This window comes from Motacilla alba, chromosome 1A (genome assembly GCF_015832195.1).
Source record: "Motacilla alba alba isolate MOTALB_02 chromosome 1A, Motacilla_alba_V1.0_pri, whole genome shotgun sequence".
Taxonomy (NCBI): domain Eukaryota; kingdom Metazoa; phylum Chordata; class Aves; order Passeriformes; family Motacillidae; genus Motacilla; species Motacilla alba.
Window position 1 is genome coordinate 56,952,129 of NC_052031.1, and position 27,988 is coordinate 56,980,116.

Genomic DNA, 27,988 nt, shown 5'->3' on the forward strand with positions numbered 1-27,988 from the left:
TGGGGAAGGGTCTCCGTCCCCTCACGCCCCCCGGTTTGGGCTCCCTCAGCCGCTGCCCCGCGGGCTCCAGCCCCGGGGAGGCGCCCGCGGGGAATCACTGACCGGGAGTCTCGGCGACCCCTGTCGGGGCCGGCGGGGGTGCCAGGGCCGCCTGCCCACAGCTCGGTCCGCTGCTCGGACGCTCGGCTCCCGGCCGGGGCTCGGTCTCCTGCCCGGGGCGGGGCAGGGGCGGGCGGGGGCGGAGGCGCGGGGGGCGGGCGGGGGCCGGGCCGTGCCGAGCCCCGTACCGCGCTCCTGTCAGCCTCCTCGCCACCTCCGGGGCCGCGTTCAGTCCCCCCGCCCGCATCAGCCCCCGGCTTCCCCAAGGATCGCTGCCATTTGCTTTGATTTTATTTTAATTTTTTATTAATTTTTTTTTCACCTCGAAGGGGAGGAGTGCGGAACCCAGCTGGAAAATGAACCAGAATGTCTGAGAAAATGTCCAGCTTTCTGTACATCGGGGACATCGTGTCCCTGTACGCGGAGGGCTCCGTCAATGGGTTCATCAGCACGCTGGGGTGAGTGGGGCCGGGCGGCGGAGCCGTGCGCGCTGCGCGGAGCCGGCCCGCGGGCAGCGCCGGCGGCAGCGGCACAGGAAGGGGCGGCAGCGCTGCTCGGCGAAGCGGGGAAAGTAGGAAGTGATGGGGAGCGGCAGGGGATGAGAGAAGTTCCCGAGCGGGGCCCGGGCGGCCGCGGTGCCGGCGGCGATGCCGGGATCCCCGCTCGGCTCCTGCCGGGGCTGCGCCTCCGCGGCGGCCCCGAGCGCAGCACCAGAGCCCGCTCTCTGCCCTGCCCAAACGCCTTCCTACGGTCTTTATGTATAGCTGACCTTTAAATTAATTAATTAATTAATTAAGTTTAATTGCCTGTCCGAGAATTTTTGACAATTAATGTGAAAGGCAAACCCTTTGCTTCCTTGCTCATCGTCCTTATCGGCTCATTAAATGTATATCCCTTTATTTCAGGTTTGTGTCCAGCACAATCTGGTTGTCAGTGATGAGATATTTATAATTAGATGTTTAACTTCATGGGGATGCTTTTCCCGTGAGCTCTTTCTCTTTGCGAGGTGAAAAGATGTATTTTACTTCACTGAACCGCTACTTGTTTCAGGTTTTTATTAACAGTGACTGCTGCAAATCACCCTTTTAGAATCCAGGAGGGAAAGCCTCAGCACAGAATGACAAATGCGCTGATATATTTCTTTACAATGATACATTTTTTAAAACCATCCTGTAGTTCGGTTGCAGTGACCTGTCCAGAGGGCACGATGGTTCCCTCTGATGTTTGTAGGAGAGCTGCGGGAGCTTCAGTGACTTTGTGGTATGTCCTGAAACCTTTACCACTGGAAACAGCTCCTCTGCTGCATGGTTGTAAGTGATGCGATCGGCAAGGCAGGTCAAACTCTAGTAAATATCTGCTTAAACATTAGTGGTACCCTCGGAGTAGCAGTGAAACTTGCTAGGGCAAGTTAATGTGTGCCTGGATATCGCTCCTGTGTTTGTGTTAGGCCCCCTGTGTTCTGAGATCCTTGCGATGGGGGGACTGTTGGTGTGAAAATGTGAACAATGAATGTCTAGGTTAACTTGGTGTGCTGCTGTTACTGGAAAAGAGCTGGTGTTCAACGTCTTTTATATTTTTTGATACCTTATTATTACATCCAATCCTTGCTGTTCACTCTTTTGATCTGTTGACAAGTGTTTTTCCATGATGTGTTCCTCTATTTGTTAATTTGGTGCCTCATCTCTCCGTGACTCTCACATCTTTTGCTTTGCTGACTCTTACAACTTTAAATTCTGTCTGAAAAAAATTGCTTTCTGCAGAAGTTAATTGCTGGATATTGTTTCTTATTTTTGTTCTCCCCAGCACTTCCTTTTCACTGGCACGGTCTGTTGCTGGTTGGTGGTGTTGTTGTGTCTGGTCACTGGGTTCTGTTATCCGGAGGAAGCTGCTTGTGCTGTGCTTTTGCTTTTCATTGTGTTCCTCCTTTCTGAGAACACCTGCTCATGTCATGGATGTTCCTGCTGTGACTGGTGCTTGGACAGCTGTCACTTGAATACGTGTTGGCATCACTCTGACACAGTATTCAGACTGCTGATCCTCCCCTGATCCCATGGAGTTAAGGCAGGACATTTACTCCCAGTTTTATAGAGGAGAAGCCAAGATCCAGGCTTGCCTAGGGAACATGGGAGCTCTTTACTAGAAGAAACAAGCGAGCTCGAGCCAACATGTTCTATCCAGGTTCTCTTTTAGTCAGGCAACCCAGCTCAAAAAAAACTACCTGGGATGAGACAGGAGTTCAAGAATGCTGATGTACCTCTGTTGGCTTTTCAGCCCAGCCCTTTTGTGCCCTGCTCCCTGGCATGGTAAAGGCAGCTGCAGAACCAAGAGGCTGGAGTGAAGGAGCTCTGGGAAGCTTGAAGTCACCAGTGGAAAACTCCCATGGCTACTCAATGGGAATGCTGACCCCTCTGCTGGTAGTACAAGAGCTTAGACTGAAATTTAAAATTGTGATGCTAAGTGACATTATCTGCGCCAGCTATGGCAATTGCTGCCTTTGGACTAGCTGCAGCAACACAGGAGGCAGAAAAATCTCTTATGTTCAGGGAAAAAGCTTGGCCAGCTGCACTTTTGGTGTGCAACCATTGCTGAACTTCTGCACCTTCTGCATTCTTGCAGGTTCTCTGCAAATCTGTGTAAAGAGAAGGCCTCACCTTCCAAAGGTGCCTCTAGTTGGTGAGGCCAAAGTGGGGTAGGATTGGGAATTACTTGCTTCATTTCACTGATGACAATCCTTGTTTGATTACTCTTGCTCGGGTTGCTCAGGATGCTGTTCTGAAAGGTTAGCTTGCCCAGCACCTCTCTTACACTACTGAGCCCACTGGGGAGTCTTGTGCTCTTTCTACGACTTGAAATCCAGCTCAGGGCTAGTGACTGTTCAGCAGAGAGAGTCCTGTTTATTTTAAGCTGTCAAAGGCTAATTGTTTCTTAAACGAAGCATGACCAAGGCCATTCTATAAACAAGGTAAAAAAGTGCACAGCACCTCTCCAAGCAGGGCAAGTCTGTCACGTCAGTGGACATCACTCCTTGAAGGGTTAATCCAGCTCAACACATGAGTTTTGAGGGAGATTTCAAAACATAGGCTGTTTCTTGAATTTTGGAGTATTTTTTCCTTACTTGCCAGTGCAGAAATTTGTGCCAGGTTGATATCTACAGTAACCTGAGTGTGGAAATCTTGCTCTGGTGTAGTTCAGGAGGTATAAACCATCTCTTTTTATGAGACAAAGAATCTGTGGCCCTGTGTCCAGGTGAGCATGCTGAGAGGTGCTAGGTGAGGGCAGGAGTGCCTTTCCACAGCTCCCTCTACAAAGAGGGTTTGAGAATTGCTGGAACTACATTCTGTCAGTGGGTCCCAAAGTCTTGGAACACTTCTTGGAGCTGGAAGAAGCCTGTGTCCTTGCCCTTGCCCTCCTTGTCTCTGAGTGGTTTCAGTGCTATAAACAGCTGTTGAATGTGAGCATGAAGGCTCTGCTTTCAGCTTTGATTCCTCTTAGTCAGAAGAGGAAACTGAACCTCTCTTGTGCATCTGGGGCTAGTGCTGTAGGGTGGGATGGGAGCAGGGAAGTTGGGCATTGCTGCTACAATTCTTGCTCCTCAGTCTATATTTTAAAAGAGAGCAGTTTTGCTCAGTTTTTGAAGAAGTGTAACCATCTGTCTCCAGGAGAATGTTTCAGGCTGTGGATCCCATAATGAGAGGGGCACCTCTGGATCATGGTAGAGGGTTTCAGGCCTCAGCATTCCCTGTTGGCTACTGCAGATCTTTGGATTCTTGAGGTACTGAGAGCCCAAGAAATTCCCTGCTCTTTTTTTCTGCTTGGCTTTGGGCTTCCTCTGGGTTTGGGTGCTGCTTTGAGGTGCTGATGATGTCTCAAGGCTCTCTGAGTTTCCTCACTTGCCCTCCTTCCTTTTAAAAAATGAGAATGCTTTTGGTAGCTGATAGTTGAGGAAATGTTTGGGAAAAACAATTTACATCCATTAGTAGCATTCTGTCATTGCAAGATAGGTTTGATACTGGATTATTGAACTGTGCTAATTCTGTAGGGCTTTCCCTTATTTCTTTAGCTTTTAGTGTGTTTTGGCTTCTGCCCAGTTGGAGGTCTTATGTCCCATAGGATGTGTGTGGCAGGGCCAGGCAATGAATTCAGTGACCTCACATTGTCCTAGGCTGGTGTTGAGACCACCTTTCCCAATATTTTGGCTGTGAGTGTGCTCAAATGATGCATGGTGGCAATTAAAACTGCATTAATCACCTATCAGTACAATGAGGAGAAAAAAAATATTCTTCACTGGAGGGGTGGGGAAAAAAAAAATTAGTAATGACAGTGGCCAGGATCAGCTGTAGGAAAGTTTGACGATGGGCCTGTTAGTCACCATGGGGAGCTGCATTCCTGTCTCACCTCAATAAATGTGCAGTCAGAGATCTCCTGGAACATAATTAATGGAGCATGCAGCAGGACCTGCCAGCTCTGTGGTAGATGGCCCTGGATGATGAGGGGTGCTGAGACTTACTTCTAATAAGCAGGAAAAATTGTGTTGTAAAATATTTTTGACTCACTTCCTTGCATGTAATGTTGATTTTTCTTGAACAACTTCTCTTAATTTGTGGGAGTGCTTGCTGGAACTTTCTTACTCAAAACACCCCAGATTTATCCAGGTTTCTTCACTGGGTTTTTGTGAATTAGTTGTCTTGTTGAATTTGGGCTTCACAGAGGGGTTGAGTCAATCATACTTTCTGAAGAGACAAGATTAAGTAGAAAGTGCTTAAGAAGCAGCATAAATCAAAATGTTGCAAGTATAGCAAAGGCTGAAATATGTCATCTTGGTGGCTTCAGGAATGGTGCTGAGACAAAAGATGTAGTGACTGATGATGCTTCCAAGACACCCACGTAGTGTTTTCATCGGTGCACTCATTTTTTCAACATTTCTCTCCTGCTGTCTGTATGTGTAAGCTATGGTTAAGGAACAGAGTATCCATCCTTTAATTAAAAACAAACTTTTCTTTCATGTGACAGTTGGAAAAAGTTAATTAGTCAGGAAAGAATAAAAAGCCTGAAGAAAGTGAGAGTGGCATAACTACCATTAATCATAATTTGATTCTAACACACAGAGAATCAAATAATACCTAAAAGAGAGATGGGAGTATGACTTTCAGTTTTTCTGTGGGAAAAAGTACTTGTTTTGTTTCCTAAGTACTTTATCCTCTAGACTGATAGAACTAATGAAATTTGACAGTTTTGATTGTGTGATTCTGATTTTTTTTTAAATACTGTGTCGGATTTGCATTTTCAGGAATATGTTCTCATGGTTGTCTTTCTAATGCAGCAGCCCTGGTGTGAATTCTGCAGCTGCTTTGAGTATATGGTGATGTACACTTTTCAGCTGCACAGTGTATTTCTATTCTGGGATAACTAATAAGCTATGCATTATTAACTACTTTCATTGATCTTACAATAAATGCCATGTAAGTGGAGATGTAGGCATATAAATACACCTCTGTATCTCACATACCTTGCTATTCAATCCATATATCAAAGCTCATATCCTCTGTAATTATCCACTCTCACCAGCAATTAGGCACCGCTCCAGCTTTTATAACAACCTTATTTTGATACTTGTTTCAAATACTGTAACAGCAGTGCCATCTTTGAATAAACAATGAGACAAAGCTTTCCACAAAGCAGCCTCAAGGGAATGCAGCAGGCCATGAGCCCCAGGGGAAGTTGGTTTGTTTCAGAATTTTTACTTGTTCACAGAGCACAGCCTTGGTGTGAGGGAAGATAATATTAGACTTAATTACAGCAGCATGATTTATGAGGCTGCATGCTTAAATGTAATATCCTTAGTTCAAAGGGCTCATTCTCAAAAAGAGTTGGAGAGAAAATGGGGGTTAGGGTAAGAACTGATTGATTGATGTGAAGTGAGTTTACTTGCTGTGTGGTGGTAACTGGAAATAAGAGAGGACTTGGATTTTGAATTGAGACAGGTCATACAACTTCTGCAGTTCTCAGCTGGGCTGTGGGTAATGTGGGGAGTAGTCAGGAAAGAGAGGGGAGATTGTTTGACCTGAGTGACCTGAAGTCTTTTCTACCTTGCTTTTACATAATGAGGGGATTAAACTGGGCCACCTGTGCATGGTTCTTGGTGTCACTAGAAACCACAGTTACCCTGTATTTTAAAAGTACTGCAGAGGAAGAAGTCAGTCAATCTCTGACTTCCCCAGGCTGGAAGATTGTTTCCCGAAGGGCACACAGACCTTGGCTCAGCTGGGTGTTTCACAGCATGGCGAGGTCTTTGGAACCCTCCCCTGCCAGTGCTTCTTGGCTGGAGCCTGAGCCTGTTTGTTGGGCAACAGCTCAAAGCCGTGTCCTCCTCACTTGAAAGTCTGGTTTCTGCTTGCTTTGAAAGGTCTGCTACTTCTTGTAGCAGAAAAGGGATGTGGGTGAAGCTCCATCACTTTGATACACTTGGTATCAAAATGGAGAAAAGAAAATGAACAGTAGTTCAAGGTTTACTTTTTACCTTGTCTGTGCTGTGTTTTGTCACTTGATCAGAGATGCATATTTTAATTCTGTTAAGGACATAATCTCCCTTATGACTGATTTCTTTAAACCTTCAAATCCTACAAATTTGTTATTTGTAAATCTGAGTCCATCTAATTGCTTGAAGCAGCAGTTCCACCGCTACATAGATGAGTAAGCACTCCTGACATGGGTCCTGGTTTCAGCTGTTTATGGTTATGGTGCTGAACCTTGAGGTTTGGGACCCAGGGTAGATGCGTGGAACTGAATGTTTTGCTGTTGAAATTTTCAAGTAAAATGGCCTTTCTGAGAACAAGATTAACCAAAAATCCCCGAACAACCACCAAACTGAACAGAGCATGTTATTTCCATTTCTCAAAAAAACCCAAGTCTTGCAGATGTGTGTCAAGAGTCTTCCTGAGGGCCGGGCTCTCTCCAGCACCACTTCTCCAGCATGGAGGGCTTGTCTTTCTCTGCCCCTGTGGAGTTTTGCCCAGGTTTAGCAGTTGTAAGTTGAGGAAGGATTTTATCCTAAGACTTCATGGGCTGTCATGATACCTGCCTCTTGCTGGGGGGCAGCAGTTTTACCTGGCAGGGGCATCTTCTCACTGCTGACATTGGGCACCAAGAGCCCTCACCCTGGCCTGCATCTATGTGGGAGGTGAATCCCAATTCCCAGGATTTCCAGGTTCCTTTCCTGGGAGGCCACAGGAGAGCTTTGGTTGCCAGCTGCTTTGTGTTCCCTATCTCTGGAGAAGTAAAAATAATTTCTGGTTTTAGTGCCTCAGTTCACTTCAAATAAGAAACAAACTGAGAAATTACATTCTTGCAAGGTAAGGTTTTGGAAACAGAGTTAAACAAGAAAACTACAGGCTTAAAATGTACTTATTCATGTCTGATATTAAGTACTGCTTGAGGTTTTGAGGGGCTGTTTTGGCTGTGGTAGCCAAAAGGTTGTGTCAGGAATGGTCTTGTTGCTGTTGTTGCTGGTTTTGTGACTCTGTGCCTCAGTCTCTACCTCCTTCTTTTCCTCATTCATTTGCATGTTTTGATTGCTGTTGAGTAGAAATAAAACGTTGTCCAAAGTACGTGATTTAAAAGGAATTTTTTCCTTTTAAATAAATTTCCTAATGAATTCTTATTCATTGCTTAGTAACAAAGGAAAGAGGACCCTGAAGAGTGGGCTATAGGCTGCAGAAAAGAATGTGAGCAAAACAGCATCCCTTGTCCTTCCAGTGCTCCCTTGCTGGATGATGAAAAGGAGCAAGAGAGGTGTGTTGATGAATTCAGGATGAGAAACGAGCAGAGCAAGTGTTAGAAGGGAAGTAGGGCTGAAGAGGAGCAGGAGCTGCAGTTAACCAAGAGATCTGCAGCCCCTGCTGAGAGAAAACAGCTCTGAAAGCTACTGACAAACTCTGTTCTTTTCAAAGGGAAGAAGTCAACTTGCCTTCTTTGCCACTGTTTACTTTGCTGTTTCAAATGTTTGAGGCCTGTGCTAAGGCTGGTGAGGTTTCAAATACTTGAATATTTGGGGTTTTTTTTTTGTTCTGAAGGTTTTTGACTTTGTCCAGGAAAATGAATGTTTTATATCACCTTCTCCAAGAGAATATCTGAGGTAAAATGCCAGTTCCTCAGAAAGAAATTGCAGTTTTAAGATTGCCTGTGATAGTTTTTGTAACAACAAAAGTTAGATATTGCAAACTGTGGTACTTGGAAATCTTCTTATATAATAATGTTTGGAAAATTATTTTGAAATATCCCTCTAGGTAAATGCTGCTGCATGAATGGTAGTATTGGGTTGAAATTTATGACATTCTTGGCAGGAGGAGGCTGGAAGAGCATATCCAAATGTGGTGGTTTTCACTGCGGGTCCCTTCCAACTCAGCTTGCTCTGTGGTTCTGTGATTTGACACCAAGTTAAGCTTCCTCCAGCTTTTTTCTGTATATTAAAACAGTAGTCAAGTTTTTGGTTTTTGACCTCTGGCAGATAAAAATCAATGTCATTTAAAAGGAATATCAACAAACAAACCCTGAAACGAGTCTCTTTATATGCAACTCAAAATACAGAAACTTCTTGTGATTCAATGCTTGGGCTTCTTATCTTGATTTTCTCTTGGAGGCTTGTTTGAATTTCAAACAGCTTTTTTATTCCCTGCACTTGACACACACAAGTTAATCAGTGCTGCAGGGGCAGTTGAAAACACACAGAATCAGGGAAACAACTGCTTAAACTCTTAGTAAGCCCCAGATTTTTTGTACCTGCTTCCCACAGTTAAAATACAGGAATCCAGTTCTTAAGAGTAAATTTTGGGTAGTTGTGTCACGTTGAGCACTGTGATGTGGAAAATTTAACTTGGCAGCTTTAGAGGGCAGCAGAGTTGGATGTGAGCAGTATAATTTTGTCCTGAATCTTGCAATACCTGACTTGATTCATAAAAACTCAGCTTCTACAGCTCTCTTACTTCTGGATATCTTCAGCTTCTCCCTCATGTGCTTTGCTAGAATGTTCTCAGTCACCTTTTCAGTCTGGCATATATTTTTTTAATGTTCAGAAACAGTAAATAAAGAGAGGAAGCAAAACCAGTATATTAGGAAAGATTGGATATCACTTTTGAAAACACTGAGAGCAGATCTTTGTTCAGTTGTGAATGCTGAAAAATGTTCAAATGCATCACTAAGCAAGTTTCATTCTTCTGATCAAAGAATAAAAGTTTAAAGCCTTTCTAGAAAGTTGGGGTTTTAAAAAAAATCTTTTACCAATATAAGAAAAAGGAAAACAAACCAACAAACTATGTGGACTGAAAAAAGTTAACTGCCTGTTAATAATGTTTTCTTTGATGTTCTGGACAATTTTTTTTTTGGTTATCAGTTTTTGCTAAGGTGGTCTCGGTTTCAGCAGAATGCACTGTCCTTGCTTTGCTGCCTGGCATTGGTGAGGGTGCCAATCCATAAACTCCTGTTCCAATTCTGACAGGGCTTAGTGATCTTGGCTCTTTACAGAGAGCAGAAAAGTCAGGGTTTAGTGGAGAGTTTTGTGGAATGTCAATGGAGTAAAATGAGATTTCCCATCAGGCTTGCCAATATAAAAATCAGGCAGGGCAACATCTACACTGCTTCCCAGGTTGAAGACAGAACTTAGTAAGTCAAACCTTACTGTTTAACAGGTTTCCTTAGTCCCGAACTGATGTATAAGTATTTTGGATTTTAACGTTGTGAGAACTGTGAAGCTGCTTACTTCACTAAATGCAGGAAGTCCAAGTTCAAATGGGATTTTCAGGTATCTCTGCAGATATCCTTATGTACCATTGTAACATGTTATTTATAAAGAACAACTTTGCCTTTAAATCATAAAAGTACAAAATAATATACAGAAATATTAATGATTTTTTTTTATTTTGGCAGTGAGGAGGTAACAATTTATGTGTGACAGGTTGGCCAAGCTGATTAAAGGGATGGAGCACATCCCTTGTGAGGAAAGGCTTAGAGAATTGGGATTGTTCAGCCTGAAGGGAGCCTGGAGGAGAGATGGAGAGAGACTCTTGACAAGGGCCTGCAGTGACAGGACAAGGGGCAATGGCTTCACATTGACAGAGAGGAAGTTTAGATTGGGTATGAGGAAGAAATTCTTCCTGTGAGGGTGGTGAGGCCCTGGCACAGGTTGCACAGAGAAGCTGTGGCTGCCCCTGGATCCCTGGAAGTGTCCAAGGCTAGGTTGGATGGGGCTCTGAGCAAGCTGGGATAGTGGAAGCTGTCCCTGCCCACGGCAGGGGATGGAATGAGATGATTTTTAAGGACTCTTCCAATCCAGGCCATTCTATGATATTATATATTATTTTCCTCAGAAAAAGTAACTCACAAAAATAATTGCAAAGCTTCATGACATTATTTCCTGTATAAGTGATTAAAGATGTAGGTCCTACAGCTGCAAATTTGTGGACTTCAACTGCAAAGATGTCATGAGACAATTTTTTAAAAGAACCTGTTGAATAGGATACAAATTCAGATTTTTTACTTCCCTGGCTTGATCTTCATGAGTATTAAAAGATAAATTAGGATTTGATCAAGAAAACCTGTCAGAGGCAGACACCTGGCTGTTCAGAGAGGGCACTGCTGTGGCCCTTGGGCAGCTGCAGGGTCTGGCTTAGAGGTTTGCTCAGTTTGTGTTAGCAGTGGCTTCTCTTGCAGAAACAAAACAAGGTCAGGACCTGGCAGGCAATTAAGTCTTGTCTGTATTAACTTTTGTAGTTGAACAGGTTTTTCTGTCACTGAAGGCAAGGACCAATGAATGTCCCACACCCCCTCCCCCTGTAATATCTGGGATACAGTAAAACCATGCTATGTAAAGTTTGGTTGTAACAGCTCATTTTGGGGCTGTGCTGTGCCCAGGGCTGGTGGAGTCAAACTCTGGGTTTCATCTGATCCATTTCCTTTATGTGCCGGATTAAACTGTCCCTGTGATTAGGCTGCTCTTAATGGAACTGGTTTCCCTGAGCATAGCTGGTTTGAGTTTTCAAGCATGGATCTAAAGTATGTTTGAAAGGAAACAGTAGATTAAGGGGTGGGACATGAGCAGAGGAGCCACTTGTGCGAGGTTGTTGACAAATTGTGGAATATAACCAAAGATTCCAAGTTCTGGGCCTGTGCTCTTTTAAAAGCATTGATCTGGTGAGCTGTTCAATGCATAAATTCTTTTATATTGGTTTATCTCACAGTAACTGGGCTTATGCCAGTAGTGACAAAGTTAGTTAGTTCATTAAGGCTCCCATGTGTCAAAAGGTGTGTTGTTTTATTTTGTGTCTAAAAATGCAGAATTTATCACTTTGAGAAAACTGTGTGCTGAAGAGAGTCATACATAGCTGGCATTATTGTTGTGCTCATCCATTGGGGGGAACCTCCTTGACTGATAAGTATAATTAATGTTCTTCATTTGTAATGGAGGTGAGGGAGAAAATCCTTTCTGCAACCTGATAAGTGGGGCAATAGAAGTCACCACCCAAAGCGCTTACACTTGGTAAAGCTCCATAAAAACTGGGCTGTGTTACCCAAAAACTTCTTAGAAAGAAATTCAGCATCATCAGGGCAAGGCATACAGGCCTGAATGAGTACAGAGAACACAAGAGAAAAACATCAGTCATAGACAAGAAAATCTGCTGACCCAAAAGCAATAAAATCAGAGTGCCACTGATCACTCTTCTCTCTGAAAACTGCTATCAAAGAAACTCCTGCTGTTTGATACATCCTGGGTTCAGCAAAACAAGAATTCACAAGTTCTCAGACTCATTGGACTCAATGATCTTAGAGGTATTTTCCAACCTAAATGATTCTATGATTATATAAAACTATTTCCAAATGACTGATGAAAAAAATACCTGACATCATCTCAAACTTTTCTTTATGGCAGAAACAGCCCTTAAGTCTCCAGAATTGACATAATTTCTTCTGATGAACAATAATCTGGTATCATGGGATGGATCCAACTTCCAAAGTGTAAATTTGTGACTGGTATTCATGTGGATCCATGGTGCAAGAAGCAATCACAGAAAAGAAAAGAGACCAGAGAGAATTGATATTATTTCTAATACAAGAACTGGAAGCCTTGGGGGTAGAATTAAACCAATAATAAAAATGCCATCTGGAAAAAGAGCTGGGTGCATCAGTAGGAATCAAAGCAAAGAGGTTTCCTAGTGACGCTTTGAGTGATGATTTGCAGATGAAAGTGAAACATTTTATGGGCAGCAATTAAAAGCTGTTCCGGCAAGTTAGGGAAATGTGTGGCAAATAAAGCCACTCTCAAACAGCAGGGTGGGGTCACTGAGTTGGTCAAAAATATATTTGCTGTGGTTCTGATCTATTTTTCCACAAAATATAGGTGAGGGGAGATTTGGATTGCTTTGTGTTCGAGCCTCAGCAGAGACTTGACTTTAGGAATGACCTCACAGATCAGTTACTCAGCTGTGGAAGCACAGGTATGAGAAGGCAAGGGGCAGCTTAGAAGGTGACAAAGTGGGACAGAAATTTTTGACCTCTTTGGGGAGAGCTCTTCTTGGTGCTTAAAATTTCAGATGTTTCACTTTTATCTGAGGAAGAAGTACATGGCCAGTACTATGCTGAGGCATCTTGAGAGCAGCTGGCACATTTTGCTATAGGAATTAATAGGGCTGTGCTTTCATGGGTGCTCACAGATCTGGGAGCAACAGGGTCACCTTGATGCCTCACTCAAATGAACTCTTTGCAGATATTGCCTTAGGCAGAAGATTAAGGAACTATTGCGAGGAATGACTGCTGAAAAAGGCATCACTTTTTCTTTCCTTCTCATAATTTGCAAAACCTTCTGAATAAGGTGCAAAAGCTGCAGAATCACGCACCTGATGAATGTATTGCTCCTGGAACAGATTGCAGATCAGCCAAAAGCTTTCACAGATCATTTGGTCTCTTGCGATCATCTGAAAGCGTAGCATCCCCTCAAAGTGGCAAGATCAAGGCTTCCTGATCTCATCAGGCAAGTTTGGAATTTGGAAATGAGGTAGTACACAGCTGGTTACATTCATTCAGAAATTGTATAGTGGCTTTGAAACTGGTGAAACTGGGAGTGCTGGAAGAGTCATGGCTGATTTGCAAAATGTACGATTTGGTGGCATGTAAGCAGGAAGTGGGAAATGGTGCAGGAAATGTGACGTAGGCAAGACAGATAAAAGAGAGAGAGAACCCAGTGTCTTGTGGGGGCATCACTGCAGTGTGTGGCTGAGGAGCTGAGGGTTTTTTTTCTGCCAGAGAGCTGGTAGTTATGACTGTCCACTGAGACAGTTGTGATTTATTTCACAAAATCACCCAGTGCTTGTGAAGTCAGGCACCAAAGGGATCTGCAGATAGGAGAAACTTTGCTGAATGACATTTGGAGATATAGAAACAAGAGTAAACCATCTATGGATCAAAGGAGAATTTGGAATTCCAAGTATTTTGCTAAGTCTTTGAGATGGCAGGCTTTCAGAAAAGACACCTTATCTCAATGTGCCCACAGGCTGACTGGTGTGGGTAGACAAGATCATTACGGACTTCTGCCTTCAACTCTTGAATTTTATAGATTCAAGGAGATGAGGGCACTGTGTCCCACCACTTTTGAGGAATTTAAAACAGGAGTGGATGTGAATATGAATTATACTCCAGAAGTTATTTTATTTCAATATAAAACAAATTCCTTCATCATTAAGAACTTTTGGGGTGATGTGGACTGTGTAGAAGATCAAACACTAGGCTGGAAAAGCTTGTTCCAGCCTGTTCGGTAACATGAACATCTCTTGGATGGAATTTTACAGGAGAGTTTATGAAGTCCAGGGATTGACTGGATGTGAATGAGACATAATGAATCAAGGAGAATTCACTCCCAGTTGCCCTTTGTGCCTCCTTTTCCTGTGTAGTTGAAATATGCATTAAAATAGTCAACCCTTGTAGTGACAAGTGCATAGACTAAGAAGACCAAGTTCATGTCCAGATTAAGAGTAAAGATTTCCAATAAGCTGAGGTGAAAGCATTTTTTTCAATAGCTGCTTTTCATCTAGTATCTCAGTTTAGCAGATGTCATAGAAGGAATTTTATCCCTTTAGCCTGAAAGGGCTGAAAATATCTTGTCAGCTCTTCCTTTCAATCACTTTGGTCCTCTGAGGATAATGAAGATATTGCATTCACAGGCTTGTCTGTGTGATGAAATGTCTTCAAGTATCTTCAAATTCTGTCAGAATGGTCTCTAGACCTTGGTTGTGGGTATCTGTTATTGGTGGATGATGTTACCCATTGAAGGAGCTTCAGAATTTCTGTTTTGGCTGGGTTTTGGTGGTGTTTATGTACTGGTAGCTTGAGGGATCAAATCTGAGTACTTGTTTTCTAAGGATTGTTGAAGGCACTTATTGTTTGTATTAAAAAAAGTGGTGCGGGTTTTTTCTCCCTGACTTTTGCAGCTAAAAGAAATATGGATCTGTTTTCTAGGGTCAACCTTAAATACCTTCAGTGAGTTCTCAGTCCTTCTCCATATAAAATGGGACTGAGTTTTTGTGAATGCAATGAGGTGTAGGTTATTTAATCTAGTTGAAGACAAGAGGGAGGAGGATTTTCCTGTGCATTGTGAATATTGGTAGCTCTTTCCATGTGGTTTGGTCCTAGTCTGGGGATGAGGGGTTTTCTCTTTGGAGGCTGCTCTTCCCACCTTAAACTGGCACCTAGATGTCCAGATGAAATTCTGTGTGTGTCTGGGTTTCTGATTCATATCAGCCCTAATGTGGCAGCAGTGGCTTTCAAATCGGTCTTGCCTAGAAGGGATTACAGGGAGTACAGTGTAGTCTCATTTTACTTCCTCCACCTTGGCTACAGCGTGCTAAGAGGAGGGGAGGTTGGATATTTGTGCCATCCTTTGTAGATACAGAACTGAGCACTTGCTGGTCAGCTGTTTTCTGGCCACTTTGTTGCCAGAGTAAGTCAGCAGAATATCTGATTTAAATGCCATTGAAAGTCTGCTCCACAGCTATGACAGGATTTCTTTAGTTAATTGGCAGGAGCTTAGCAGAACTTTGGTGAGGTAAGTGCTGTGATACTTTTTTCTAATTTCAGGATGACAAGTTAGAGACAATCTTTTCTGTTGTGTAAACACAGGGCTTTAAGCACAAACAAATAGTTATTTTTGGTGCTCTTTTCCTATGACAAAAATTAAACTTGAAAGGTTAAAATAAACAAAAACATGTTCTAAAACATTTTCAGATTAAAGGTTAGGAAAAAAGAACAAAGACTCAAGCTCACTTCCAGCTCACATAATTGCTGACACAAAGCTGTAGTCCAGCCAGATGAACAGCACATGTGAGGTACAGGAATAATTTGTAGTCCTTTTAAGTAACCAGAGTAGCAAGCAGCATATACATGCAGTGGAATAAAGCCTTGTCTCTGCTTCAGTTTTTCTAAGAAATATTATAATATTTAGGTTTAAGCAATATCTGTTTCTATCTTAATGGATCACAAGAGAGCAGTTAACTTCTGATGTCTTATTTAGGGCACTGTACCGATGCAAGAATTTATATGTGAGTGAACTGTGGTGTCAGAGATGACTGTGTCTTTTGCCTTGGTGAATAGTTTTTCAAACCACCAAGGCTGTGGATGTACACTTACTCTGCAAGCTGTTTTTTATCAGTTGCTTCACATTACTGCTCCCCATCAAAACAGTTTATGTGAATGGTTCTCAGCCCTTTCTAAGCAATATGAGCTCATATACTTAAGCAATTTAGTAGAGGATTTGTGCTAACAGGGTTGACTGTTGCTTAGAGACCCTCAGGCTCTGAAAGGTTGTAATGTGAAATGAATGACCCAGATTAATGTTTACTTTTGCTCTTGCCTACATTTGGGTCAACTTAGTTCTGTTATTGAATGTTGTGATCTGTGGGTCTTGTAACTCAAAGGAGTGTTAGGTTGTAGGCACACTCTTTGTGGTAATTGGGAGTGGGTCTGTGGGGCTGTATCCCCAATGGGCTACAGCTGTGCAGGACAGGTGAACAGCATTGAAGGCAATGAGACATGGAGTGCCCAGGTGCACTGACCAATCACCAAAGGGAACAGAGGGCACACAGGTGCCATGCATGTAAGATGAGGGGTATGAAAGGTTGGGCTGTAGAACAAGAAGGGTGGATGCTTGCAGCTTTTTGAAGTGACATGTTACTCTGTATGAGTTGAAGCCTTCTGAAATGATGTGATAATACTCTGTGTATTGTATTGTGGCTGTCCCAACTGTGACATATGCTGCAGTATCAGGTATTCTGTTTTATTTCCATCTGTCAAATAAGAAAATAGTTGAGAATTCTGCTCCAGAGAGGTGTTTGGGGCAAGGCTGGCAACTGGGATTTCCAGTCAGGGAGGAAGCTTGGGAAAAGCATGTCTGTTTTAGCAGAAGGCCAGCCCTTCTTCTACTTAGGCTGAAGCGTCTCAATGTCCTCTTAAACGGAAGTGTTAATCAAAATATAGCAGACTGATTGTTTATGTGAGTGGATGAGATTATCCCAGACAATGTGGTGCTGTTTGACTTGGAGAAGGAACTGTGTAACTGTATGCAAAGCTGCACCACAGTGATAGGCGACTGGCTTTTTGATTAGGTAATAAAATCTGGGGAGGTGATAAAAATGGAGCTGATTTTTGGGTGGGGTGCTCTGCTATCTCTTCAGATCAGCTTATAGCTGTGGAGTATTATTTACTATGCACAAGTGAATAGGAACTAGTAGCTGAGGTAGTGGGCAGGTTTTTAATCTTAATGTGCCAGGCAGCAGGTTAAGCTCTTGTGATAATGTGTCCGAGAGCTTTGTGGAGTGATAAGGAAAAGGTTAGAATAGTTTTACTGTGCTAAATATTATTGCACCGTGTTAGATTAGAACTTTTTTAATGGGGGGGTGTTTGTACCAATTAGTTTAACTTGAAACTAGATGTGAGCTTTGGTATGCTTATTTTTGTGTCCAGGTTCCCTTTGCAGGGAGAGTGTGTAGTAGCGGTTGCTCCTACAAAGTCTCTATGGGAACAGGGGTATAATGGAAATAAACCTCAGGATCTCAGGCTTGCCTGTAATTGCATTTACGACCTTGCACTGACACAAAGAGATGGAATACACAAAGCACCTTGAAAAGCACGATGCCCTCTTCCTGAGAAGAGCTGCTGAAATGTATCCCATTTACTTTGTTTGCTCTGGCCTGAGAGAGCTGACATCTCTAAAAAGGGAAACAGGTGGATCTCTAAAAAGGGAAACAGGTGGTTTTCCATTGCAATTCTGCATGGTCCCCACCATCCTGGTTGAGAGTTGGTTATGCAGGAGTAAGGAATGGTGACTACTTAGTCCATTACCTATCACTTTCTGACCTTGCTCCAGTTCCTTGTGGGAGCTGCATAGTCATCTTCAAACCAGGTAATTTATTTTCTCCTGTCATCTCTCATATTGTTCCTGTCCCCCTCACTTGTGCCTTGGAGCCCTGTGCTGTCTCATTGCCAGCCTTTCCCACACCTTGGATTCTGCCCTTCCCCACCTCCCTGTTGTTTGAGGGCATCAAGAACTTCTTTCAAGACAAGCTAAAGCCCCATATGCTCAGCCAGGGCTCTGCTCTGCGTGCAGAGGAGCTGGTCCCAAGGCTGTCCCTCTGCCATGCCTCCTGCCCAGCCTGCCAAGCAGCTGCTTGCCCGGTGCTTTGACAGGTCCTGCTGGTGAGTGGAGAAGGGGAAATGTTGTTTTTTCCCATGTATACAATGAAAGGAAGTGCTGTAATAAATGGAATGAGGTAAAAAGGCTTTCTCGCACATTACCTTCTAACACTTCTTCATCCTGTTTCTCTGCTCCAGGCCCCACTCTGCTGTGGGGAGCAGGACTGAATTTCCCACAGCTGGCTCCTGCCAGCCCCCAAGGCCTGGCTTCTTCAGGCAGGGAAAGCCCTGCTTTGTCCTGTCAAGGGGATGAAGGATGCCTCTCCCTTGGAGCTGGGCAAAGGAGGGTCTCTTGCACCTCAATGCACTGGAGCTGGTGTAGGGAAGTGCTATTTAATTGCTAATATAGCAAAAGGAATAACAAAGTCTCCAGAAATTATGTAAAAGACAAGAGGGGTGGGTGGGAGGGTGGAGAGAGGAAACACTTGGAGATGTCTGCAGTTCTTCCTGTTTGCTTCTGAAAATTATGAGTCAGATCCCCCAGAAACAAAAGAGAGGGGTTTGAAAAATGGTGAGGTTAAAAAAAAGTAATCATGTGTGCATCTGTTCTCTTGGTCTTCTGGTTTTTGAGCTGTCAGAGCTGGAGGCCATTTTCCACATTTTTCAGGGCAGTGGTGACAGCAAGGAACACACACTCTTTTCTTTTCCAGTGAAAGTAGAGGGGTTTTTAATATCTCTCAATGCAGCATCAGGAAGGAGACCAGTAGAAAAGATACCAAAGATTACATGGTTTGGAATAAAATTTGTTATAGCATTACAGTTCTTCTAGAGTTGATTGCTTTGGCTTGAAGAGGTGTAACCCTGGTTTGGCTTCGGCTCGGTTAGATGTAACCCTGGAGCTGGTTTTCCTTTGCTTTCTGAGGTATATACTTTGTCACAGAAGGGAGAAGGTGTGTTGTGTGTGCCCTGATTGTGGCTGATACTGATCCAGAAGGATCAGTATGCTGATCCTTCATTCCATGCTCCTTTTTCCCAGGTCAAACACAGTCTACATCTTTAAAACCCATGGATTCTGTAGGATTTGTAGCATGAGTGTTGATAAGTGTATGTGTGTACAGCAGGAATGCACTTGAAAAGGAAAAATGAAGTGGATATCATTGTTCCACTTATTGTATCACCAAGTGCAGGCTTTTCTAGAATACCTGATTTCTTTGTTTCTCTGCCAGTTAATTCTCAGTAAATATATGTAAGTGATAAAAGACTCCAGTTTTCCCAGTAGAAAGTGATTATTTGCAGATGTTTTTCCTCCGTTAAAATGTCAGGATAAGCTGTGTGAGGAGACCTGGAAGCATTTCCTTCAGCTGAAAAGAATGCTGCCGAACTGGAGGGCCTGAAGGTAGAAGGCCAAACTCATTTCTTTGTAACAGAGCTTGTTGTTAAGACACACCTTAGAAGGTGATCTGACTGACAGGTGACAGTACAGCCAGAGAGTTAGAGCTCCTTGGTGCTCAGCAGAGTCATTACTGAGAGCTCAGGTGGGCAAAAAAACCCCCTGTATTAATAAATAAACACCTGCTCTTGTGTGCTCTGGGTGCTGGATGCAATAGCCTGTACTGCTGTGTTTTCTGGGGTGATTTTTGCCACTTATGCTGTCCCCAGACCCTGTGCAGCGATGGGCCTGGAGGGGTTCTGGAAACTCCTGGAGTGCGCAGCCACCCTGGTTAGCATGCTGAGCTCTGCTGAGCAGATGTGGCGTTTTCTGTGCCTCAGAGCCTGGGAGAGTCCTTGGGCATGTGAGATTGGCTGTTGTGAGTGTAGCCTCCTGGTGGGAGATGCCAGCCTGCCTGGTGGTTGGTTTGAGAAAGGTCTGAAACAGTTTTGAGATGTGAATCTGCTTGTGATGTCATTTTCCTGCTTTAAAGTGATGGTTATGAAAAGTTCCCACAAGTAGAACAGGCTCACACCTGTCCACTTGCACAGAAGCGACTGTTTTGCCACCCTGCTTGTGGCTGCTGTTTTGTGACTCTCCTACTTCCCAGCTCCTTCCACTGCGGCCGGAGCATTCCCAAGCATTTCCTCTCCAGGTTTCTGCTCTGTGTTGCTACATGGGACTCGCTCAAGCGAGTGCGTACAGGTTGGGGGTAGGTGTGGCAGAGGGCTCCCAGAGCAGCTCCCAGCAACTGGGAAAGCAGTTCTGAGACAATCTGGAACAGCTCCCAAAATGATCTATCCTCGTAGCAAACTGGCTCTTCTCAGTTTTAAAACAAGTAAATAAAGTCACTGTGATTTCTCAGCTGTTTTTTTATTTTTGGGAAGATATTTTTTTTGACTTGCTGCTGAAGAAAGAGAAGAGCAAAGAATATGCGAAAGTACCTGGGCAAGCTACAAAAATTTGTAAACATTTATTGTTGCAAAGTGAAAATAAAAATCATACAATCCTTTGAGAGAATTGGAGCATGTGTTGTTGTGGAGGTATTTCCTGTGCACAATTCTCATTGCCACCAGTGAGAGCTGGACACATCAAAGGATGAGCAGACCTCGTTCAGGGAATTTCTGCCAGCCGAAGTGATTGTCCCCAGGGGCAGAAGTAAAGGCTGAAACCAGCAGCAGGATTTTGGGATTGTGTGCTGGCTACAAGCTTGTTGGTGGTTATGCTGTTCAACCTGAGAGCTGCTCCCTTTTATCTGAGGGTAAAACCAGGCAGCACTGTAATTCCAGAGCACGGGGATGGTCAGGAAAGGTTCATGTTCCCAGTGTAAAGCCCAGGTTTGCACCCAGTGCCAGGATATTGCACATCTCATGGAAAGGGGCTGTGGCTGGGGGAGCTCAGGGTCTGTTGTATGAGTGTGCTTGGACAGTTTCTGTGGCTGCTGAAGGAATGTGCACTAAAGGAGGGGTATAACAAGCACTGGATCAGGTCCTGAATTGCTGCAGAAAAGGGCTGTTTGACTAGTTTCAGTGGAATTATATGTGTTCACACTAGTTTAGGACTTGTCCCTATTGTTGGCCTCTGAAATGAGGTGAGCCTTCTTTGTTTGGTACCCTGACATATAACAGTGTTTGTAACGCGGAGGGTTTTGTTATCTGTATTGTCTGAAAAAATTAGTGGTTTTTTTTTACTTAAGCAAAAAATAAGGCATGTAAAATTTGCCTCTCCTGTGTAAAATAAGCACCGCAGAGTGTGTGAAGTGTCAGCACTTCAGTTGAGTGATGTTTTCTGCTCACATTTTTACACAGAGTGACATAGGTTGGTCTGCTGGATTTTTGCTGTTTGCGTTACAAAATGGAGAAAGAACTTGGATCATTTTCCAGGAGTTACATTCCTACCTGTGTTTGCAGGATTGGTAGTTTTTTCATGTATATTTGTCTATGTATATATTTTGGAATGCATTTGTTTGCCTACATATATGTTGTCATTCCAGATGCTGAGGTTCATTATAGGCCTTACAGTAGCATCTGAGGCTGGTTTGTCTGCTTAAACACCAATATATTTACATTGTGCTATTTCAGCACAGTTTCCTAATTTTCTTCCTTTGCTTATGTTTCCTTTCTACAGTAAGTGTTGCCCTTTTGATGGGTAGGTGTGACTGCCTTCATTACGGGGATGAAGTCACTTTTTGATCACTGGACAGATATTGGCATTTCTCTCAACAGTGTTTTTCTGGATAAATCTCTCCATTTTCATTAAGTGCTCTTAGCAGTGAAGCATCCAGCCTTTCTGACTCCTTTTATTAGCACATAGTTCTTCAAAGCATTCCTTTCAAGTGGCCATTCACAAATATGTGCAAAGATGAGAAAAAACTCTCAAATTCTTCTGATTTGGATTATTTTCCCTATGCCGCTGGCTTAGCTTTGTTATCTATGGCTGAACAGGTAACTCTTCAATGAGTTTTGCTTGGTTTTGGGAGCAGTGATGCTGTTACTAGGATCTCTTTTCTGAAGTCACTGTGTACGATGGAAATTTAAGAGAGATATAAGAAATTAATAAGATTGCTCAGTCTGATAGGGGCCAGTTAGACAGCTACATGCATAAAATTCACATAAAGATGCAGGGTTGCCTCTGATGCCCTAATTTTTAGTTTAGAGTGATCCCAGTGTCAGTGTTTCAAGTGTGATTTAGGTTGATATACCTAGTAATTCTACTTTATCTGTGCTTTCTTACATTGAGACAGCTGAGTTGCAGATCTGTTATGGGTGATAGTAAGGTGTGAGCAAGGAGAGTTAAAGTCATGTGTGTAATCTTGATTTACATCTAAGTTTGGGCCAAATCCTGGGATTGTTACAGAGTTTGCATTCTATATGTAGTTAGCTGGATTAAGTGGAAATGCTGCAGAGATTAGACTGCAATTAAATCTTTGATGAATGACCCTCTGTGTGAGGTGCTGACACTGCTGCTTCTTTAACTTCATCCCCTCAGTGCAGTTCTGGGAAGCTGGGATGATGGGGATGAAATCCTGGCCTCGGAGACATCAGTGGAAATTTTGTCCGTTCAAAGAAGCCAAGATTTCACTAAAAGGAAAATGTTAGTAGTGGAAAAATTGTCCAGTCCTCCTGGTGATGTGCATTATTATTGGGTCTGTGTCCTGCAAGCCACTAAAGAAAGGAAAGCTTTCTGAAGGCTAAATACTCATTTTATAATTTTTTTTTTTTTTTTTTTTTTTTTTTTTTTTTTTTTTTTTAGTTTTAATACAAATTTCACCCTAAAGAGAGTTTGCCTGTGGAAGGGTTTTCCAATTAAATGCCTTTAGGCTGTCGTAACATCCTTGTATGATAGACTGTAACTTTTCATATTAAAAAAAAAAAATAGAAACGAAACAAAGGAAGAAATCAACCATTTCCTTGGGTTTATGGGAATGTAATTTTTTTATCAAAGGCACTGAGACAGGCTGAAGCCAAAACCTGCCTGGGAGCAGAGCACCAGTGTTGTAGAGAAGTATAGCAGGACTGGGTGTGCCTGGGGAGGGAGCTGGGTGGATAGGCTGGCATACCTCCTCCCATTGCCGGTTCCCCATGGAATCACAGAATATCCTGACCTGGAAGGACCCACAAGGATTATTGAGTCCAACTCCTAGCCTTTCACAGCACAGCCTCAAGAATCACACCCTGTGCCTGAGAGCATTGTCCAAACGCTTTTTGAGCTCTCTCAGCCTTGTGACTGTGACCAATTCCCGGTCCCCTTTTGGCAGCCGAGCATAAGTGTGCTTGGCAGCACTGAGAATGACTTGATGTATGTTGTATCGATGTGAGTATCTTGAAATACTGTGCAAATGTTCATTTGCTTGGCAAAAATCAGTATGTCCGAGCGAAGCTCTGTACCATTTTCTTGGTGCATGAATGGCTTACCTGTTACGCAGGCCAAGAAAATTGCAAAACTGAGACTAAAATTCAAGAATCATGCTTTCTCCCTTTCTCTGCAACTTCCAAATAACAGTTTATTCCTTAGTAATAATTTATTTTAGCTCTGTTCTTTTAATGGAAATTGCACAATGTTTTAAATGTAAATATAGCAAAAAAAAGGGATAAGCAAGTTCTACTGAACAGAAGCTTTTGCAATCTAAAAGCATGATTGGATATAACACAATACAATAGAATAACAGAATGACGTTTAGGATTTATAGCTGGATTAGTTAATTGAGCAGAAAAACTTCTGCTTTTACTCCCTCCTCCTTGACATGCAAGCCTGCAGGTACAGTTACAAGAATATATGAATGCACCATCAGATAAGGGGAAAAACTTTAGGGCTAATTATTTGTGCAGTTATTAGTGCAAATGTGGAGCTGCCTGCTTGTATGGTGGTGGTTTTGTTTCCCAGTGTGTGCTTGGGATTGTGCTTTCTGCCCTTGTGTCTCCATACTATTTGCTAATACAAAGTAACCCACACAAGTATTTTCAGGATGGTGGGAATGGTGAACTGTTCCTGCTCTGTGTAGCTCAGATAAACTGCATCCACATCTTGGTTTCCACTGAAGGTTGTTCATGGTGAAGTTTGTCTGAAGGTTTTAGACGCCTTCAGGAGTTTGGAATGTTTTAGATGCATAGAATTTTGCTTTCCCAGCGTAAGGGTATTTATTAAACAGCTCCTTTCAGCCTTTTTTATGCTTTGTGTTTGTGGCAATTAAAATTTGTTCAGGAAGGAAAGTATAAAGTTCCTAAGGTTTGAGGCAGGCAGGAGCCAGACTTTCTTGTCTCTGAGCTGCTGTACCTCACTGGTATGCAGTGAAGTTTTTAAAATATTGTGTTCTGCTGTCCTCCCATTTCGAAAGAGCTTTTTAGCATGGAATTTTCCTAAGTTGTACAGAGGCTTAATAGCCCTTCTGTAAGTGCAAGGAAGAGCCTTTTTATTTTCTGCTTGAGCTGGGATTAATGTAGAGGACCCAAAAATATGTAAAAGGTGATGGTGAAAAATTTGGCGTAGGAAAGAGACAGGAAAAAGGACACATTTCATACAGGGTAGCTAATCATAGAGCTGTAAATCATTTGAAGCAGGACTGGTAGTCAGAAAGGAGTATGAACTCACATTTTGGGAAGGGTGAGGTAGGATGACTGTAGATTTTTGGCAGGAGACCACTTGAAGCACACAAGAAGTGGGCTGACCTAGATGCCTGATAAGAGGCTCAATGAAATGAAAAGTGGGTGGACTTGGAGAAGAACTGGGTGGATCTGATTGTTTTGGCACTTAAGTATTTGATGTTTGATTTCCAGGGCAGCAAAATTTTAATCAGCTATTGTTCGTTATTGGTTGGTTTCTTGGTGCATGACTTGTACCTCTCTTCTGGAGTGGTTGTGGGATGTGTGGAGCACGGGAGAGGCTTTGTGCTGCAGTGTGGGAGGAAAGAAGTGTCCTGGGTGGCAGGTGCTCTGTAGGAACATTTCTGTGGAGGAGGTTGTGTGAAGGGAAATCTGAGGAGCAAAGTGAGGGAGGCTCTGTGGGCCGCTCCTTTGTTCATGAGGGGATATTGAGGTTATTGTGGTTTTGGGATGGAACCTCAGCATTGTTTGTGAACAAATATGTTGCTGGGCTCCACTGGCAACTAACATGTCCAGCTTCTCTTGCTGTTACCAACTTTGCCCCTCTTCCAGCTGCTGCCCAGGCCTTGTGCTGCTCAAAAAGGCAGTGAAATTATGATACCATTAAGAGAATTAAAGCTGAGCAATGTGAGTGTCTTGCATTGAAGACACCACCTCTAGCTTAGTTTATTCAGCTTTTTGAGGAGTAAAACACTCCATAGATGTATAAATAGTACCAAATGTGTAATAGACATCAGCAGCTGGGTCTTGTATTTTTAAACAAGTTGCACACACACACACACACACACGTGCAGTTCCATCTATGGTAGAGTCTGTGTGCTCATGTGTTTATTCAGGTATTGTTGTACTTAATAATACTGGCTGTGATTATTGGGTGGAAATCTCTGTTGGTAGGAAGAGGCAAAACACATTTCAGGGTGGTATTTTTGAAACTCAAGGTATAAAGCTAAGATAAATGATATTATGTGGCTGCTTTCTTTGACAATCTAAAAAGCATTTTATGTTATGAAAGAGACCTAAATTCATGAAACCCACCATAATTCCTTTCCTATTGTTTTCTTACATTGGTGTTCTTTGAGAATGTAACTGTATCTCAGTAGTAAATCTAAAATAACTCATCACTGGGAACAGTCCTTCTAGGATTACAGCTGTACAACTATTCCTTGACTCTTGCACTACATCTGCAAGTTCCTAGAAACCTTTTGTGTATTTACCTTTAGCCTGTGTTAGGTAATCAGGGGAGTAATCAGGGGAGCTTGCAGGACACAAAGACTTATGGAACATATATGATTCCTATCTATGAACCCAGGCACCATTAGACTTTTCCGCTAACATACTTTGCTTATCAGTTATACTGCTGTTGCTCAGTCCTGCTCTTCCCACCCCTGTGTCCTTCCTCCCATTTCAGCAGAGAAGAGGCAGCTTCAACTCCACCAGATGACGGGGGAGAATGAGACGAGAGGAAGAGAGGTGCAGAACTCTACATGGTCATGCTTTGACCACTTGACTTGAGGCAGAACTTTCTTCCTGTGCAGTGACCAAGCACTGAACAGATTGTCCAAAGAGGGTGTGGTGTCTCCTCACTGGAGATAGTCCAGAGCTGCCTGGGCACAATCCTGTGCCCTGTGCTGTGGGGTGGACCTTTTGGAGCAGGGAGGTGGGACCAGCTGCCCCACTCTGGCTTCTTCCACCCTGACCCATCCTGGATGATTTTGTGATGATAGTGGAGAGTTGCAACGGCCTTTATTCCCCCCCCCCCCCTCCCCCCCGCCTCTGTGGAGAAGCACACCTTATCTCCTAGGCATTGCTTTAGGTAGCTCCAACTCTTGTTTAATGAACCTTTGTACACTATCACTGTGTACATTTCTGTACACTGTGAGGCCTTAATGGCTTAAACACCTGCTGGTCTGTGAGACTGGCTGCCTGTGGCACAATGATGAGGAACTGCCCTTGCTTGCCCTGCAGTGAATGGAAAAACTTCCACTGGCTTCAGTGGGAGAATGACTAGGCATCTGTGGCAAGCAATCCCATGAGCATTGTTGTCTTCGGCCCCTAATTCTGCAATTACTGAATACAAAGGGCCATGCGTAAAGTCCAGGGGTGTAACTACTGTTTTGACTTTCCTGATGATTTATCTTAGGCACTACCAATGAACTGTACAGCTTAATTACAACAGTTACTTGGAGGGATTGTGCAAACCCTAGGTATTTATTGTGTTCAGAGGAGAACTAGCTCAGCTAGAGATCATTTCATACATGTGCAGGGATCTCCTTGGTCATTTATGTGCTGCCAACATATGGAAAACTGAGATGCAGTTGTGTTGTATGTGCCAGGTGCTGAATGACAGCAGAGAGCACAAAGCAGTATTGTCTGTGGTCCAGCTGAGGAATTAAACCCCTTGACGTTTGTTAAAGCTTCTCTGATAGTACCATGATTAAGTGATTTGAATATTTGCACCATTATTTGGATCACTGTTTACATAGCTTCACATTTTATGGTATAATACAGTAAATATAATACAATAAATTCTGTCTTTATCTGAAAAGCCTGGTCTGGTGCACTTTGGCCTCCTAGTCAAACCTACCAGCAAGTGATCTTAAAGCCTGCTGTGGTGTGGTCTGACAATCACTGCAGGTGCCCAGGACCTTTTGCAGCCAAGCCTGTTTTTTGGTTTCACTCGTCTCAAATGGATTTGTTAGCAGGTTACAAAGGTTTTGAATTGCTTCTTGTTTAACATAGCCACCTCGCAGGTGTCAGTAACAAAGCAGCAGCTGCTTTTGGGTCGCTATAAAAGTGGGATTTGAATATTTTGAATTGTGTGTCAGAGGAAGTGGTCTGTGTTTGAACAGCCTCTTCTGTTCCCCTCCACAGAGCGGGCTAAAGTCTTGCATCATATGCAATGCGCAGCTCAGCTCTCCCTACAGTACTGTAACAAGCATTTCCAGAGTAAACAAGGAACTGTTAGCCTCCCTGAAGGTCATGCAGCTGGAGTACAGGATGAATGGCATTACATTGGAAATGCTGGGGATTAAATTGTTAATTTAGTAACTGCTAAATAAACAGAGCAATACTTTCCTCAGTTTTTTGTCCTGTGTTATAAGAAACAAAGATGCGACAAGCTGGGCTGCTGAGCAAGGGCTTAGGAGGTAATGTTCCTGCTCTGTCATGCCACTGCCCTGGCACATGTCAATCAACCTTTCTGTGCTCTGATTTTGTGTCCGTAGAATGGGAGTGGCACCAGCTCCTTTTTCCCTTGTCTTCTCTGATGTCTTTGGTTCCTGAATGCTGCCAAACTCATTTATGGTCCTTATCTTTGTGTCTTTAGAGAATGGTGAACAGCAAGTGATTGGTATTAATTGTTGAATGTCTGTTCTCTGCAAGGCCAGTGTGTTTGAGCACTGCAGCTGGCTGACTCGGAGAATGTGCAGGATCTCACTTGTTTTGCTCAGCACCTACACCTTGTTTTCTGTCTGGCTTTTGCTACAGTTATATGCCATGGTGAAAGTTTTACGTTTCATCCACAGTTGTGGTTGTCATGAAGGTGCACAAGTTGTCACCAAGGAATACAGGAGATTCCTGGTGAGTTATGGTTGACTTTTCAATATGCCTCCATCCTGACAGTGCTTAAAATCAAATCTTATGGGTTCCTCCTTAAAAAACTTCTAGAGATTTTGTTCAGAGTGAGAATTACTCCTTG

At 43.2% G+C, this 27,988-nt stretch overlaps 1 protein-coding gene across 7 annotated transcripts in view; it reads left to right on the top strand.

Moving 5' to 3' along the window:
* Positions 1 to 247: 247 nt before the first annotated feature.
* Positions 248 to 27,988, top strand: part of ITPR2 (inositol 1,4,5-trisphosphate receptor type 2) — a 243,926-nt gene continuing 216,185 nt past the window's right edge. For 6 of the 7 annotated variants that reach the window (XM_038154646.1, XM_038154647.1, XM_038154648.1 and 3 more), the window contains exon 1: positions 248 to 557. In XM_038154646.1, the coding sequence (XP_038010574.1) occupies positions 466 to 557 (92 nt within the window). In that variant the 5' untranslated portion in view covers positions 248 to 465. Of the gene's footprint in view, positions 558 to 10,446; positions 12,582 to 27,988 lie in introns of those variants that run through there. The other variant, XM_038154652.1, reaches the window with a different exon arrangement.